The following is a 19269-nucleotide window of genomic DNA, read 5'->3' on the forward strand; positions in this document are numbered from 1 at the left end:
ATATATAACCATATGTCTAGAAAGCTCAACTAAAATGTAAATAATGCAGTGCAGTCTTTATTTATAATCAATTTTATATGCTTAGATAAAGATGCACATATAAGTGCGTTATTTAAAGAAAATTCCATTAAAAAAAATTCCAACTAAGTTGGGAGCCATTACTTACAAATTTGTTTCTCTACAAAGGGTGGTTTTCCAAACACATATGAGTTCCCGGTTTCTGTCACAGGTTAGACTTGATATAAGCTCTTTTGGATTACATTCCACACAGTGCAGAGGTTGGGATAAGTTGTTTCATGTAAAATACAGATATGGAGGGAAAAGGGAGGTGTTGACTATTTTGCCAATTTCTCCTCAGACCTCATGATCTCCAAGTCCAGTAGACTGTCTAGATCATAAATTGGGAAACGACAACCAGTGCATCACCTCTAGTCCACTGCCTGTTTTTGTAAATAATGTTTTTATTGGAATACAACCACCCTTGTTGAAGAATTGTCTATGGTCGCTTCTGTGCTCCTAAAGCAGAGTTGAGTACCCATAGCAGCAAAATTCTGGCCTGCAAAGCCAAAAATATGTACTATCTGGTCCTTTCTAAGCCTATGTTTTCTGTTGCTATAAAGGAATACCTGATGCTGAGTAATATATAAGGAAAAGAGTTTTATTTGGCTCCTGATTCTGCTGGCTGGAAGACAGGACATCTGGTGAAGGCCTCAGTCTTCTTCCACTCATGGCAGAAGGTGAACCAGAGCCATGTGTGCAGAGATCACATGGTGAAAAGGGAAACAAGAGAGACAGGAGAGGGAGGAGCTCTTATTAGCATCCAATGCTCCTGGAAACTGATAGAGCTCATGTACTCCCACCCTTACATTAATCTATTCAGGAAGGATATGCCCCATGACCTAAAGACCTCTCCTTAGGTCCCTTCTTCAACACTGAGGAACAAATTTCAACGTAAGGTTGGAGAGGTTAAATATCCAAATCATAGCAGGTCCTTTACAAAAAAGAAAAATACTTACCCCTGGTCTAGTTCGTCATTGTCTAATACAAATAGAATGAAAACCACATTTGTAATTTTAAATTGCCTAGTAGATACATTAAAAAAAGGAGAAAGAAATGGGTGAGATTAATTTTAATAATATATTTCATTTAATTCTACATAACCAAAATACAATTTAACATGTAGTACCTAACCACACTTCAAATACTCAGTAGCTACAAATGTTTAATGGCTACCATTTTAGACAGTGAAGCTCTAGAAAAGCAAACCACAAGGAGCTGCTGGGAGACCTATTCTACAGAAAATCAGTTTTAAAGAAAAGACATTTCCAGGATACTACAATGGGCCCCAAATAATAATCCACTTTACCCTTTTATTCATTTTACAGACAAGAAATGCAGAAAAAGAATTTAAAAGCAACTAACCAACCAACAAACAAAATAGGTGTTTTTCCCTTAAAATATCATGAAGCTACAAAGATTTCTGCAATATATAGATGATTTTAGGGTGGTTGTTTTTTCCCTACTTTGATGCCAAATTCCTTCCATTGCAATTTAAACAGGTTCTATCTTGTCTTATCCTTAGATAAATCTAAGAAAAGCAGTTCCCCATCATGAATATGATATTGTATTCCTTTAAATCCTTTATGACTCTGGCCTTCCTTTCCTATACCAGAGATATTGTTTGTCTAGCAGCACAAATTCAACTCCTCTAGCATTTCAAATTGGAATTATTTTCAAAATGTTTTGTTGTATTTGTTTTTCTCTTGTAAACTTTTCCCCAGATCTATATGCACTTGCTTCAAATACAACAAGGAAAAAGAAATACAGCATTCTAATAAAGTCCAAATGTTGCCAAACACAAAAAGCTCCGCTGCTAGTCTCCTGTTTAAACAGTTCATTCTATTGTTGGAGAATATTTCACCTGTGTCTTACTAAAATCCACACACAAAAAAATCCTGAAATACAAAGTAACCTTTAACAGTTTTAAATTTCACAGGCATACTGTCCCTCATTTTTTCCACATATAAAATGAGTATGATTCAAACTTGGTTTCTTAAAATTAATTTTTTTCTTAAGAAAACTCATGAAGCATTTTACCGTATTAGTAACAAGGAGAATGGGAAACTTATAAGCACCCATAACATTTCATACTTATCAAATTTGTAAATTAAAGAAGACTAAGATAAAGCAACCTTGGCAGGTACAGTGGCTCACACCTCTCACCCCAGAGACTCAGGAGGCTGAGGCAGGAGGATCACCTAAGGCAAGGAGTCTGAGACCAGCCTGGGCAACAAAATGAGATCTTGCCTGTAAAAGAAAAACTTTTTAAATTTAGCCAGGTATGGTGTTGTGCACCTGTAGTCCCAACTACTTGGAAGGCTGAGCTGAGAGAACTGCTTGAGCCCAGGAGTTCAAATCTGTAGTGGGCTATGATCGTGCCACTGCACTGTGATTGTGCTGGAGTGCAGTGGCACCATCTCTAAAAATAAGACCCTGCCTCTAAAAATAAATAAATAAATAAAACAATCTCAACAGCCTAACTCTATCAGGATGAAATGCTAAGAGAAAAAGTGTATAATAGACATTGAAGATACCCAGAACATAAATTAAAAAGATATAACTTAGGAGAAGCACAAATAAATATTGTTCTAATTAGCACTAAATTCAATAATAAGAGAAGTATAGTATGTAGGACAAAGAAGGTGATAGTCCTGTCCAATTCAGTTTATGTCCGAATGCAAAGAATGAAAGTTTGAAATTGTAGTCATCTAAGGCAAGGGGCAAAAGCAAGAAAATAAAGTTGACATCAGCCTATAAGTAGGAAAACAAGACTCTGGCATTTTATTGCTTCTTGAAGTCAAGGAAGAAACAAAATTATATAAAGAAAATGAAATCTATATATATTATTACCACTACCTAAAGAGTAGCTATGAAGCTCTTCAAGAGAGTGAAATAAATATCGGTCAGTTTACCTTCTGGGAGTTAAATTAGTAAAAATGACACTTGATGAATGAGATTTGCTCCTGCAAACCCCAGACATCTGAAACTCATAGGTCAAGAGACATTCCCCCGGTTCTCAGCTACTACTCTAACATATAATTTCCACTATAAGATGCTAACTCTGTTATGAATAGTGAGCAACAAAGACACATCAAGATGGGGGTGCTTGGCAGCTGGCTCAGCTCACTCACTGGGCTTTATTCACTATAGCCTTATGATACCTAAGACTGTCAGTGTGATTCAATTTCCCACCTTATGTTCAGCTGTGAATGTTGAAGTTTCAATGCATCTCTATAACTGTCCTTAGAAAAATGACCTTTTCAAGTTAAGAATAGGGAAAATAGGTTTTAAAAACCTAAAGACAATGGATTAAATGAGAAAAGAAAAAAAGCTGTCACCTAATCACCGGCTTCAATATCTGAAGGAGGAAAGTACAAACAAAAGCAGGTGTTCTAAATGGAGTCTTAAGAAGAGAAATACAAAATTCAGAAATGTTTCCATGCATTATTAGCTTTGACCAAGGGAGATGGTACTCTGCTGGGCTGAAAGCATTGGCTACATTCAACTCTCAGAGCTCAGTGAATGAATATCCTCTGGGCTCTGACTCCATTCCCATCAAGGGACCCTGTATTACAATTTCCCCTGGCCTCAGATTTGCTACAGTGAGAATGTACCAAACGATAACCAGAATGCCAATTAAAGAATTGTCATTCTAGTTTATATATTCATTTTTTAGGTATTTAGTTAGTGTGACTCAGTTCTCACAAGGTTGACAAATCCTAGACTCACTTGCGAAATCTAAATCAGTCCTCTAAACCTAAAAAGCTAAAGATTACATGCTAGCACCCCTGCCCCAACTCTACTGCTTTGAGGCATGGCTTTAATGGCCCATTGGCCTTTCTTGATGATGACACATTCTTTTGCCTAACTATATACATACACCTGAGATAAAATAAGGTCTTATTCTAAGTCCTTATTAATAGTATATTACTAGCCTTCAAAATACCATTAAAATAACAGAAAAGATGAACAATATGTAATTAAAAATCAGCAAAACCTTGATTTAGCAATCCCACTTCCAAAAATATATCCTTTAAATAATCTACATGAAAAAAGTTTTAGGTTCATAGATGTGTTATTTTTAAAAGTGAAACATAAAAACCAAGCCATATATCAAGACATAGAGAAACAATTTATACCAGCAATGATAGACACACCACATAGAGCATAATGCAGCCATTAATAATAAAAGTTACATATTAATACGATGAAAATATGTTTATATGAAAAAATACATTTGATATGTACATATAAACGGCATAGTTACAACAGTATGTTGAGGGGATAATTTGGAGGTGAAAATACAAAAAGATGGAAAATAATCCCTTAAAGAAATCAGATTAAATTACTATATCATATTTAGAAGTAAAAAACAATAAAGCTAGTCCAAATTTCTGCTAAGCTGGTTGAGTTGGTTTATGAGAATAAATGCCAACTCCATCACTGTGTATTCACTGAGGCTTGGAATCCTAGAGAGTTAGTGATCCTACAGATACTGGTTATATCAAAAGAATTATCCATACTGTGATCTAGTTTTTCTGATTTTTTTTTTTTGTTTATTTTCAATCAGCATTTTAAAGAGGTCAGATACTCTCAAGTGAAAAATAAAAATATATCCAAACTACAGAATATAAATGTTTTCCCTTCCTTATGTTAAATCACCTAGGATTCAAGGGTTAATATAAAATTGACTCAATTTTGATAAGCCAGAACCTATTTTGTCAAAAATCATGCCATAGTAAGTATAATAGTCACTCAAAAAGTTATACTGATTCACCCAAGATTACTTGGTAGATGCAGCAGTCTCTTACTTCTTGTTTTCGTGCTGATACTTAAGTGCCATGTATTTATGAATGCATATAACTTCTTATTCGGTTGATAATGTTCTTTGTGAACAACAGCTTGATTTGAACTTACCTTACATGAAGACTCCACCTGCAGACCAGGGCAAGGTAATGGCCCAAGCTGGTAGGGGCTGGAGGATCTTTGTTCTATACTTTTGTGCTTAAGTGTCTCTGAGGCAATGGGAAGTACAGACTTCACAAGCTGTGAATCATCACAACAATTAAGAATAATTCGTGCTCTTTCTCCTGTCTCATGTCTTTCCAAAGTGCCTGGAAAACAAGATTAGAGGTAAAAATGTCAGGAAAATATTTACCCCAACAGAATAAGACAGAACAAACACTTTTTAGCAGAAGAATCACAATCCTTTAAGTTATCGTGCCTTAGTATCTTGCAGCTGAAAAATAGCCTGGGAGCTTTTCCTAAATTATTCAAAACACTTGCTCATAAAGGCTGAACTTATGGATTTGAAAAGTTCATCTTCCTCTTTGCGCTTCTTCATCCACTGAAATCAACAGGAGATTCGATAGTCTTTAATAGTAAAATCTCTTACTTATTATACAGTTGCAAGTGATCAATAACACATAACTATGGAATATTTTAGTGCTGTCCCCTAGTGTTCCAACTCACAAGCAACAGAGAACCCACAGTGCTTTGCCTGGGTTTCCAGGCTTGAAATGTTTCTATTGGTAACACATAATTTAAATGAATGGAGCAAGTAAGAACACGGATGCTTTGTGTACTGCCTCCCTCACCGAAGTGTCCCCACAGGGCTTTGCTGTTTTATTGTTGGTATTGTTGTGATTATATCCTTTGGCTTTTATTTCTTATGTTATTAGAAGGGGAAAAAAATCCTTTGCCTCTGTCATTCTTCCAGTTTCAGAATTTAGGAGTGCTGTCAAGTTCAACTTAAAGTTAAAAAAAAAGTATAAAATAGACCAAAAGTATCAGAAACCAATTCACAAATAATTCAATGCTTTTATAAAATACAATGCCATACACTCAGTGAAATATCAATAAATACGAATTAATCATGTTCCGTCTCTTATGAGTTTATTTGTATTATTCATACTATATTAAATATATAGGTTATCTCCTACTGAATAAAAAGACACCAAGGAATACTAATTTAATAAACAATACCTAAATACAGACTTCATTGCATATTCTTTTCTACCAATGAGAAAGAAGTAGATGTACTATTTATATTGTTAAGAAAATATCAACTTAATTACAATAAGAAAATAGAAATAATAATTGTAGGCCACTATGTCTTTAGATAAAAAGATTGGTAGATATATTTGAAGATTATGACTATTCTATCCTTCCTCATTTCTCTCCCACTCTTCTATAGCCTTCTTTTATTACAACTAAACTACCATTAGTTGGCACTGTGGATTCTGAATCAGTAACAGTTACTGTGCTCAAATAACAGGCAGAACTTCAGTCTCGAGTCCCTTAACAATATACTTTTATTATAACATTTCTACATTCATAAATAAACATCCTTATCATACAAGCTTATAAACATGTTGTTCTTCTAAGCTTTCTTTTTCCACCAAGATTGATCTATCTGGCTGGGTGTGGTGGCTCATGCCTGTAATCCCAGCACTTTTGGAGCCTGAGGTGGGCAGATTGCCTGAGTCCAGGAGTTTGAAACCAGCCTGGGCAACATGGTAAAACGCCATCTCTACAAAAAAACACAAAAATTAGCCAGGCATGGTGGCAAGCACCTACAGTCCCAGCTACTAGGTAGGGCTAAGGCAGGAGGATCTCTTGAGCCCAGAAGGTCGAGGCTACAGTGAGCCAGGATCACGCCACTGCACTCCAGCCTGGATGACAGAACGAGACCCTGTCTCAAAAAAGAATAAACACAAAGTCTGTCACAATGGTATGCAACAGCTAGATATTCTGGGATTTTAATTTTTATAAATTAGGAAAAAAAATATTGATATATCTTCTGAAGGATACACCTCAGGGAGAAAATAATGATTTATAGATCAACAAATGAAGCTGACAGCAACATCAAGAAAACCCTTCCTCTCAAGACTGACAATAGGAAAAGCTTCACAAACCAAAGATAAGAGTTATTACTGCTTCCTGAAAACTACTGCATTCCAGAACTTGGAACCGTGTTATGTGGTAAAACTCACTGTCTTTCTGAGAAGTCTCTCTTTGAATATGGTATCATCCTGGATATTTTCTTCTCACAGGTTCTCTGTGGCTCCTCAAACTATGATATTGTTTACATATTTTGAGAATTATTGGGAAAGAACTTATTGCATTTTAATACATTTGTTATGTGCCTTATGCAAAATGTATACATTTTATATATGCACGTTTTATTGTATACCTAATGTCTTAGCAAAATACAACACTTCTTGTATTTTTTTAGTGAGGAAAACAGTTTATCTACAAATTTAGGTAGTTGTAATCCATTTTCATTCATGCACAGATAATTAATCTGTCTGAGCATCTACTATGCTACCATGTACCATCTACCATGCCAGATGATGACAATGTATAGTATTTAAGAATGACTCAGTCCAGGTCCCCAAGAGCTTCCTTAAAACCTAATGGTAGTGCAGAGGCAAGAAACATCTGAAAACTGATAAGCTGCAATATTTAAAGTAACACCTAAGCTATTTCCACCCAAAACTAAAAATCTCTCATTCTAAAAATGTTAGACACTCGGTTTTGTGTACAAGAGTTTCTATCAGGATTAGTTATAAAATAGTTAAAAAAAAATGAATATTTTGTTTTGAAGAACTGATTAAGGCATACACATGACATAAGGAGTGGGTAGAGTCAATCAATTTCTGTAAAAGATATACACAGACAGATAAATAAACTACATGTTCAAAGCAGTAAGTTAATTTTGTAATAAGTTCAGGATGGCAGCTTTTGAAAGACCTTGGTTAAAATTCTGACAGTGGATGGATATTCCCACATGTGCTAGTTATCAATTTATTACCTCTTAGATTCAAATTCACCCTTCACTGCTTGCTTTGTGAAAATGAATTTGGGCTTGATAAATATTTTCTCATTCATCAGCTGGTGAAATGTTAACCTCTGTGGACAGAGGGTGCTGGAAACACCTAGTAGAAGAAAGGGTTAAGGCCAGGTATAATAGCTCATCCCATCCTAACTGTAATCTTAGCACTTTGGGAGGGCGAGATGGGTGGATCAGCTGAGTCCAGGAGTTCAAGACCAGCCTGGGCAACATTGGAGAAATTCCATCTTTACAAAAAAATACAAAAATTAGCCGGACATGGTGGCACGTGCTTGTAGTCACAGCTACTTGGGGGGTGAGGTGGGAGGATCACTTGAGCCAGAAAGTCGAGGCTGCAGTGAGCTGTGATCATACCACTGTATTATAGCCTCAGTGACAAGGTGAGGCCTCATCTCAAAAAAAAAAAAAAAAAAGAGGAAGAAGAAGGAGAAGGAGGAGAAGGAGGAGGAGGAGGAGAAGGAGGAGGAGAAGGAGGAGGAGGAGGAGAAGGAGGAGGAGAAAAGAAGAAGGGAAGAAGGGAAAGAAGAAGGGGAAGGGGAGGGGAAGGGGAAGAAGAAAAGGCTTTCTTTTCTTGGTTCTGGTGTACTTTTCTTGGAGTAGTATTACTGGCTTCCCCAGTACAGGTGTCTGTAGTACATGACGGCCGGGCTAGAAGCACTTTGCATCCAACCACTTTCTTTGGCATACTCTTTGGGCAGTTTTGTAACAGCGCCTCCAGCAAGACATCTCCCTATGGACAGCTTTCTCTGGCACCCGCGAGGGAATATTTCTGGAAAGCTCCACCAGCACTACACCATAGCAGCTTCTTTGCCATTCAATACATATAACCATACCCTCTCTAGCAAGGTCAGGAACTTAGCCCTAGGGGGTGGAGGGGGGTCTTTCTTGGTTTCTTGGTCAAGCTATCTCAAGTTCTAGGGCTAGGAGTCATCCTTCACACCTGCTATTCCTATATTCTTTAGAGTTCTCTTCTTACTAGTCAGTCTCTCATATTCAAATTCTTTATGATAGTTAACAATTATTTATACTAAATTTTCTGTTTAAGTTACTGCATCATTTTTTTCCTGATTAGACCCTGATTAATACACTGTGACAAATCACTTATGATGCAGAATGTTTCCTTAAATATGTCTCCAAAGTTATGAAATTTACAGAACTTCAGAGATATATTTAAACTATTAGAGAACATCTATAGCAAAAAAATAACCAAAAAGGGAGGTATGACTACAAGGAAGATTTCCAACAAGGGATGCCTTTGCAACTCTAATATACTGCCTTGGGCAAGATACAGAATAGCTACTGTTTCCAGATATTAAAGAAATATAAGAAACTGAAGGTTTACAAAATTGCTTAATTCAACTTCCAATTTCAGGAGTACTTTTGCTTTCCAAAGTAAACTTAATGATAATTAGAATTTTATTTCATTATAGTACATCAAGAATAGGAGTTAATTCATATTTATTATTCATTTGAATCAATCTGAACATGACAAGGAAAGGTGCAGAGACATAGGTGAGTTAAGCATTACTGAAAGTTACACTACATTTCCTCCTTCAAAGTAGGTGTCCAAAAATATTCTATAAAATCTATTGTAAGTAAAATCTTTATGGTATAAAATGCTTTCCAGTAAATATTTTGTATTTTTCTATTATTTATTTAATATGAATTTTTATATAATTTGTTTTAATCTTAAACTATATAATAGTGCATTAGAGACCAGAGCTAATCATAAGAAAAGATAGCTTAAAGCAATTAACATCTTGATAAGAAATGAAGGAAAGATCAGTTTCCAAAGTTGCGTAGTTTCCAAAAAGTCAGCACACAGAAATATAAGAAACAGCCAAGATAATCTCTGCAGATCCCTAGAACCATATTGACAGGATTTTCACTTGTACACACTGCTTTCCCTGTCAATTCAGCATAACCCACAGCATACCTAATCAACTACATTTAAAACCAGAGCTATCTCTATGACCCCATGCGCAACCCTGCCCATGTTCTTTCTATCTGTCCAGGGGGACAACAAGGACACATCATCACAGCATGGTGTTTAGGGGCAGACTCTGGCATCAGACTGTCCTGTAGTTAAATCCTTGTTTTACCTTTGATGGCTGTGTGGCCTTGGACAAGTTACTTTACATCTCTGTGCCTGAATATCTTCATCTGTACAATGGGGATAATAATAATCCCTACATCATGGAGTTACTTGAGGATTAAATTGAGTAGATATAACAAGTGCTTAGAGGTTTCGGCACACAGTGAATGCTGTGCTATATGACAGCCCTCTTTGTCACATGAGAGAGGTCCTCACTCAGCTGCTTGTGAGCTGATTAACAAACCTCTTTGGCCCCCAAGCACTAGAGTCTGCCTGACACCTAGGCCTGAGGTCACTGGGCATATGGCCAGCTTGGGCCCCCAGGGCTTCCTACCTGAGACTTGAACCTCCTCAATCAGCCTTTCCTCACAGGCTACACTACAATCAAACTCAGAGTAGGATTATATATTTGACTTATTTTTTAATCCTCTTCAGTACACCAGAATGGGGTCTGGCATAAATTAAAGGCTAGATAATACTTCTTAATAGATTATATGACATCAACAACCTGCTCGTGATTTTTTTTTTAACTGGCGCTGCACTTGGGATTAAATCTAAACTCCCTGACCAAGAAGTCATAGTCTCACCCCCGCTCTGCTTTCTCCCATGTCAGCCTCCCCTTATTCACAAATTAGATTTTCTTTTTCTTTTGTTGAAAACAAACAAATTTTTTCCTGCTAGCTCTAGCACATCCTTCAGGTATTAGCTTAAAATCTCACCTCTCCTCAGAGAAGCCTTTCTAAAATAGATTCCCCTATCTTGTACTGTTTTCTCTCTCAGCTTCTTCACTTTATAGCACTTACCACATTTGTATTTGGTGTCCTTTATTTGCTTGCTTCCCCAACAGATACTAAACTCTTTTTGGCAAGTATGTGTTCCATGAGCTTGGTACAAAGCAGGTCTTTCTAAATATTCACCGAAGAAATTGAAGAATTTTATCCTTTCCCTGAGGCAGTGAAAAGAGGTGGCTATAAAGCATCAGAGCATACGAGGGTCTCCGTGTGACAAGATTTAATGCCAGAAATATGCACTATAAACTTAGACCCTAGAGCCCAGGAGAGGCCAACACTGCGAAAAGTGCCATTCACAAGCCTGAAGCCTGTCCCAGCTTTCAGCAATGTTGCCAGGTCACTCCTGATGGCACAAGAACTTGTAATTGGAGACAGCGAGTCAGTTTCTGAATGTGACGTGTTGTCTTGACCTGTGAACTAGCCATTTCTTGCTTCGTGGACTACAGAACAGAAGATGCTAGTCTAAAGATGAGATGGAAATAAGAAAATGCACACAGAGAGACAGAAATGGAGAAGGAAGAAAGGGGAAGAGAAAAGAGAGAAAAAAAGGGAAGAGGGAGAGGAGAGACGGGGAGAAGGGGAAAGAGGGAGGGAGAGAGCGAGAGAGAGAGAGAGGGCACTTACAACTTTCTAGTTTTGTTTCTAGATCCTTCCTAAGGAATAGTACCCCTAAAGTGTCTGAAATACACACCTGAATCCTTATAATAAACACCACTTTCTGATAAAATTAACTTTACTTCTACTGCTTCCTACCTAATAGGGGCCCTAATAAGAATGGGGCAGAGATGTTTCTATTACGGTAAAGGCCAAGTTTAAGGATGCCCAAATAGATAGCACGTGGAGTTCCAGGTAGAGATCAGAGCAGAGACACAAAGCCTTAAGCATTAGCAGCAGATAGGTGAGGATTAAATGCCAATAAAAAAAAAAAAATGCCACTCCAAGTGAATTTGGAGTAAGCTGTTTCAGGAGACGAGCATAAACCCCTGTTAGCAGTTTCTGCACAAGAAAGAAGGAAGATTCTGAAACTGCTGTAAATCAGTATGTTGCTAAAATACAGCCCTGTTGTAAACCCATTAGGATTGTCAAATTTATAGGCATCTACAGTTTTTTGTTTTGTTCTTAAATAGAGCAAATAATCACTTTGTGATGTACCGCTTATGAGATCTGATCTTGCAATATCAGGCTGTCTTAAAGCATGACATGTAGAGTGAAGGATGCGGCCTTCAACTGCAGTAGAAGAGCAAGGCACAGAGTAAAGAGCACACTTCTATACATCTGCCCAAATGATGGAAAAGATCTAAACATCTACCTAAAGAAGGAGAAGAAGGAGCCATAACATTCTACACTTCAATTCCCTTCCAAACAGCCAGAAGTTGTTTCCTTGATTTTATTTTCCTTGAAATTTGTGCACGATTTTATTATTTGCTGTCTTCTACTTAAATATTTTATTTTGGCTGGGAGTGGTGGCTCACTCCTGTAATCCCATCACTTTGGGAGACTCAGGCGGGCTAATCCCTTGGGCTCAGGAGTTCAAGACCAGCTTGGACAGGGTGGCGAAACCCCGTTTCTACAAAAAATAGCTGGGTATGGTGGTGTACGCCTGTAGTCCCTGCTACTCAGGAGGCTGAGGTGGGAGGATTGCTTGAGCCTGGGATGTCAAGGCTGTAGTGAGACATGATCATGCCACTGCACTCCAGCCAGCCTGGGTGACAGAATAAGACTGTCTCAAAAAAAGAAAAGAAAAGAAAAGAAACTTGTTTTCAACTCCCATTGACATTTACTTTCCAAAATTAACAAAAGTATCCTAGACTAACATCAATGTATGAATAGCTTTAAATTACATACTTCCTCCTACAAATTAACTAGGTCCACTAAGTCTATGAAAAAAAAGAATAGCTATTATGCTCAAAGGGAGAGAAATAATTTAAAAAGAAATCATAGTCATTTGATGAATCCATCTGCAAATGATCAAGAGGAAATTAAGACTAAACAACATCACCCAGATGGATTAACACTTTATCAAGTTGTACAGAAACATTTTCTTTATGTTAAAATTATACATAAATACATTTGAGACTAATTGACTTACTATAACTCATGGTGCCTTTCCAAAGAAGAACATTGTAGAAACACCATTTCTATAGAAACATAAAATTCTCCCAGACCATCCAAAGCACATATATTGTAAACCAATGAATCTCAAACAAATTTGTTTCATAGAAAAGGAAAACATTTTAAATTAAATATTCTGCTTAATATTGGATTGTGGAAAAAGCATATATATTTCATTGTGAAAAAAGCATATAGGGCCGGGTGCAGTGGCTCACACCTGTAATCCCAGCACTTTGGGAGGCCGAGGTGGGTGGATCACCTGAGGTCAGGAGTTCAAGACCAGCCTGGCCAACATGGCGAAACCCCGTCTCTGCTAAAACTACAAAAAATTAGCCGGGCGTGGTGGTGCACACCTGTAATCCCAGCTAGTCAGGAGGCTGAGGCAGGAGAATCCCTTGAACCCGGGAGGCGGAGGTTTCAGTGACCTGAGATCGCGCCATTGCACTCCAGCTTGGGCAACAAGAGTGAAACTCCATCTCAAGAAAAAAAAAAAAGCATATATATTCATCACTAATCACATAATAGGATAGGAATTATTTAGCAAATAATTGTATTTAAATGAACAGAGCTTAATAGCAAGAACATGTGAGTGGACATATTATAGAATTAGGTCTTTTCCATATTGGGTAGGCATTTTCTAACTGAATCCATTATGATATTGGGCAAGTGATTAAGAGGACAATATTTCAAAATGACTCTCTCTGAAACAGAGTAAGTTTTAAAAAATGACCTCACTACCAAATTTGATAATCAAATTCATAAAAATCAGGTTTCAACAAAACCACTGACTGACAGTTATAATCAAATTCCACAAATCAAAAAATTTGACCATTGGGTCTGTTATACAATTTATCATTTATTTTCAGTTACTCGTGAAGTTCATTGCCTTGCTCAGAAACACGTATGGAGATCGACCTAGTGCCCCCTTTCTATCAAAACCATTTCACAGTTACTGCATCTTACTCCAGGAAATGTATAACTGATGGGGGTTCCCACCACAAACAGGGGCCCTGGAGGTATCAAATTTAGCTAACTAGAAAATAATGGAAGGGTGGGGAAAGGGAATGAGTCTTAAAACATTAAATTAGGGATAAAGGCACTTACCTTCATTCCTAAATGTAGTTGATATAATAAATTCAGCTATAAAATAGAATGTCAAAGACCTGGCTTATTTTGTACTATATAGAGGCCCTAATATGATAACAAACTTAGATTGGCGTGACATCAACCTTCTGTACCTTAAGGGTATATAGGATACATTTTTAAAAAGTCTCTAACCACCATGACCTTAACCCCAGCTCTGCCACAGCCTCCAGCACATTCACAGCAATGCTGGGATTTATCAGCTGGGCCACATTCAACCCTCACGTCTAATTCTGACCACTGACCTCCAGAAAAACGGAATAAAGAGGTGTGGTAGGGGACAATTGAAAGAAGAAAAAAGGAATGAAACACATGGAGGTTTAAAGTTGCTGAGATGTGTAAAGATAGGAAAGAATGCATTAATTTTCAACACATTTTAAACTAGGGTTTTCTTGATAAGGTATCTATTTATTAAAAATTCCCTCTTCTTAAACACACGCTAGCAGCGTAACATCTACTATGACTTTGGGAGGCCGAAGCAGGCGGATCACGAGGTCAGGAGATTGAGACCATCCTGGCCAACATGGTGAAACCCCATCTCTACTAAAATACACAAAATTAGCCGGGCGTGGTGGCACATGCCTGTAGTCCCAGCTACTCGGGAGGCTGAGGCAGAAGAATCGCTTGAACCTGGAAGGCGGAGGTTGCAGTGAGCTGAGATTGCACCACTGCACTCCAGCCTGGCGACAGAGTGAGACTCTGTCTCAAAAAAAAAAAAAAAAAATCTACTATGACTAATTTTTAATTTTTAACCTCACTCTAAGACTAAATACAATTTACAATCAATTTAAGAGGTAGATATTCACAGCCAAGTGTTTCTTAAGTATAACGTAAAGAATACATTTAATTAATTGTACAATTATCTATTATATACAAAACTATAAAATTATACTGCTTCTGAGTATTTCAAAATTTCATTCATCACGTCGCATTATTTAAATTTATGACACCAGGCATGTTATTTTTAAATTTTAAAATATTTCAAAAGTAGATTTTGTCCCTCATGCTTTTAATTGTAGGTTAAGTTACTTATTGGATATAATATCCTTGAAGAGATTTGAGTCTGTCATTTATATGCTTCTGGTGTCAATTAATTTAATCAGATCAATATCTTGCTGAGTTGATCTGGAATTTTTCCTGGGAAGAGGAAGAGTATTGGGAAAGGATAAATTGGGGTATGGTCTCCTGAATAAAGTGCTGGGTGAGAGGTGAAGTCCTATGAGAGTTATTTTGGTTATTTTTTTGGAGAGGAAGGATATAGTAGAGATGAGAGTACCAAAACATTTTAACTGCCATCAATTTTCCCTTAGGACATGACGGTGATTTGCCTTAGGCAAATAATGGGTGACTAATGCTCCAGCAGGCATGTCAGGATTTGTTTTGAAACCACCAAGGCTCAGGGTACCCTCACTATAGTCCTAGGTCCCCAGTGCCACTTGTAAAATTCAATACCATATTACCACACCCAGTGACCTCAAAAAGCTCTCTCATCTCTTCACAATTCCTTTCTATAGACTCACTCACCAGTGAGGACCTCCAGAAAGGTAGGACTGTCCTACCTGACCACCAATGTAATAGGAAGACTTCTACTAATAATCCCCAATGACAGTCATCCTTATGTGATTCCCTCCCCTTTGAATATGATGGGATGCCCTCCAGTGATTATTAAAGGGCAAAAGGAACTTTGCACATGTAATTAAGGTTTCTACTCAGTTGTCCTTATAATAAGATTATTCAAATAGACCAGGCCTAATTTGATGAGCGCTTTGAATGCAGAAAGTTCTCTCCATCCACTCAAACAAGAGGAAGTCGAGATTTAAAACATTGGAAGTATTTGATGTGCCATTGCTAGCTTGGAAGTGGCAGAAGGCCATGAATAAAGGTCAGGGAGTGGACTTTAGGAGCTGAAAGCAACACCTGGCCACAGCCAGCAAGGCCCTCAGACCTACAAGTGAACAGAACTAAATTCTGCCAAGGACCTGAATTAGTTTGAAAGTGAATTGGTCCCCAGAGCCTCTAGATGACAGCCCAGTTGGCTGACATATTTATTTTGCCTCATGAGATCCTAAATAGAGAACCTGGTTGAGTTTGCCTGGACTTCTAATTTACAGAACTGTGAGACAATAAATAGGTGTTGTTGTGAGCTGCTAAGTTTGTGTTAATTTGTTATACACAATAGGAAATTAATATAACCGGGACTTGTGGCAGTACTTTTACTCAGAACAACAGATTTAGATTTCAAATATTTTAGTCATTCTTTACTATTTTATACGTGAAATTCTTGCTTTTTTTTTTTTTTTTTGACAGAGTCTCACTTGGTCGCCCAGGCTGGAGTGCAGTGGCACCATCTCGGCTCACTGCAAGCTCTGCCTCCTGGGTCCACGACATTCTCCTGCCTCAGCCTCCCAAGTAGCTGGGACTACAGGCACCCTCCCGCACGCCCAGCTAATTTTTTGTATTTTTAGTAGAGACGGGGTTTCACCGTGTTAGCCAGGATGGTCTCAATCTCCTGACCTCATGATCCACCCGCCTTGGCCTCCCAAAGTGCTGGGATTACAGACGTGAGCCACCGTGCCCAGCCAATTCTTGCTTCTTAAACATAATATATAACTAAATGCATAAACACATAAAAATAAGTAAGTGTGATGGCTAGTTAGACATTTCATACTTTTTTATAACTCCTTCTCCTTTCTTACACCCTAAGTACTATAAGCCATTCAGATATTCTCTAAATAGCTGGTGATTCCACAATCATATGCCACATCAAAAAATTCCTTTTAAAGCATTCTATTTCCAAAGGAAGCTGATATGGTTTGGCTCTATTCCCACTCAAATCTCGAATTTTAGCTCTCATAATTCCCACGTGTCTTGGGAGGGACCCGGTGGGAGGTAATTAAATCATGGGGTCAGGTCTTTCCTGTGCTGTTCTCATGATAGTGAGTAGTCTGGTGGTTTTATAAAGGGGAGCTCCCCTGCACACACTCTCTTTTGCCTGCTGCCATGGAGGACATGACTTTGCTCCCCTTTTTCCTTCCACCATGATTGTGAGGTCTCCCCAGACACGTGGAACTGTGAGTCAAGTAAACCTCTTTTCTTTGTAAATTACCCAGTCTCAGGTGTGAGAACAGACTAATACAGAAGCACATGTAAGAGATAAAATATTGTTTTCTCATCCTCTTCTTTGATTATCATCATCATCATCAAAATAACCATTATCTACCACTAATTGAGTATTTTTAAGTGCCATTTAATTCTTAAAACAATCCTGTTAACTGCAAAGAAATGGAAGATCAGGAAGAATAAGTGACAGGGTATTAGTGTTTCCTGTGGTTGGGAGGGTGATTAGGGCAAGTATTTTAACTAAAAAGACAGGCAAGGCCATAATGCTATGTGGTAGAGTTACATTTCCACCAGAGATTATGGGGACTGGCAGGTTTAGGGATAGATTTAAAGTAGGGAATGTTTGGTTGGCAATACAGAGAAGAGAACTGAACAAAGAACTTTACTGGCAAGACAATCAGGAAATTTTTCAATAGTTCATATAAAAGATTAGGAAGATCCCAATCCATCTGCCCTTAAAACATTTTATTTTTTAATGTTTTTGCCACCTCTGAAAATGTATAATTCTATCTTTTACTGAAGGCTTACAAAATAAATGTAGCAAAAGTTTATCTTTCAAATAATCCAACTTCATCACTAGACATTATTGATAGTATTGGGGCTAAGAAACAGGTACTGATTAGGACTTCCATGGAATGGCTACACAGGTTCCCTATATAGCCAGTAGTCTTTGGTGGGCTCTTAACTCTATAGAACCATTTCCTTTTCCTTCTTCTTTTCCCGGAGCATTCTACCCTATCCCTTCTTACTATCATCCTTATTTCTGTAGTTTATAATCTCTGCTGCCACTTCCTCTAGGTGTTTTGTATACAGGTGCATATACTTTATCTCTACTATAGAGGGAGTCTTACAGAACAGAGACTTTCTGGCATCAGCCTTTGTCCTACCCAATTCTGAATTAGAGAACAACTTGCTCTTCCTCCCTTTTGTGGTCCCCTGTCTGGTAAAGACCCCAGTATGCGTGGCTGCGTATCCTATGCCACAAGGTTCTATCCCCCACCTCTCATAATGTATAGATCATGGTCTAAAGCACCTGTGTTGACTTCTGGGTATATACCAAAATTGACTGAAAACAACGACATGAATAGATATTTGTATACCCATGTTCACAGCAGCATTATTCACAAGAGCCAAAAGATGGAAGCAACCCAAGTGTCCATCAAATAATGAATGGATGAATAAAATGTTGTATACACCTAAAATGGAGTATCAGTCAGCCTTAAAAAAGGAAATTCTGACACATGCTATAAAATGGATGAAACTTGAAGTCCTCATGCTAAGTGAAATAAGCCAGTCACAAAAGAACAAATATTGCATGATTCCACTTATATGATATACCCAACCCAGAATAGGTAAATTCATAGAAACAGAAAGTAGAATAGCAGTTGCCAGGGGATTTGGGAAAGGACAAATGGGGCATTACTGTTCAGTGGGTATGGATTTTCATTTAAAGAAGTTGAAAAAGTTGTGGAGATGGATGATGGTGATGGTTGCACAACAATGTGAGCATACTTAATGCCACTGAACTGTACCCTTCAAAAAGCTTAAAATGGTAAATTCTATGTTACGTAAAGATCCCACATCTTTGTTTATATTTTACCGCAATCATCATAATAAAAAAGCATCTGTGTTAATAAGACAGACAGCCCAAAGAAGATACAAGGAAAAGAAAACTTTGAGAATAAACCCAAAGAATAATATACAGAAAGCATGTAGAAGTAGGGCAGTCTGAGAAAGAGGGACCATTGGCCATCAGGAGAAGGCAGTGTCATATGAGGCTGAGGATGGAGAGAGAGAGGTAGGAAAGAAGGACATTGATGGCAGAGTGATTGCAGACAAGTCAAGTACCTGTGACCCAGAGCATGGGAACTCAACTTGGCAGTGAGGTATAGGAAGAAGAGTTCCAATGGAAAAAGTGTAGCAAAAGCCAGATTAAACTGTATTAAATCAATGGGAGGCAAAGATATAGAGTGGAGATGGCATTTTGTAGGAAACCACCAGTTACTTTGGGAAGAATCTCAGAGAAAAATAATAGAAGCCCACAATTCCTTATCCAAAACATTTGAGACCATAGGAATTTAGAATTCATGATT

General features: G+C 37.7%; 1 protein-coding gene across 6 annotated transcripts in view; it reads right to left on the bottom strand.

Moving 5' to 3' along the window:
• WDR72 (WD repeat domain 72) overlaps positions 1 to 19269 on the bottom strand; it is a 247699-nt gene that overhangs the window by 145509 nt on the left and 82921 nt on the right. For all 6 annotated transcript variants that reach the window (XM_003314678.5, XM_063794161.1, XM_063794162.1 and 3 more), the window contains one exon: positions 4978 to 5174. In XM_003314678.5, the coding sequence (XP_003314726.2) occupies positions 4978 to 5174 (197 nt within the window). The remainder of the gene's footprint in view (positions 1 to 4977; positions 5175 to 19269) is intronic.

This window comes from Pan troglodytes, chromosome 16 (genome assembly GCF_028858775.2).
Source record: "Pan troglodytes isolate AG18354 chromosome 16, NHGRI_mPanTro3-v2.0_pri, whole genome shotgun sequence".
Taxonomy (NCBI): domain Eukaryota; kingdom Metazoa; phylum Chordata; class Mammalia; order Primates; family Hominidae; genus Pan; species Pan troglodytes.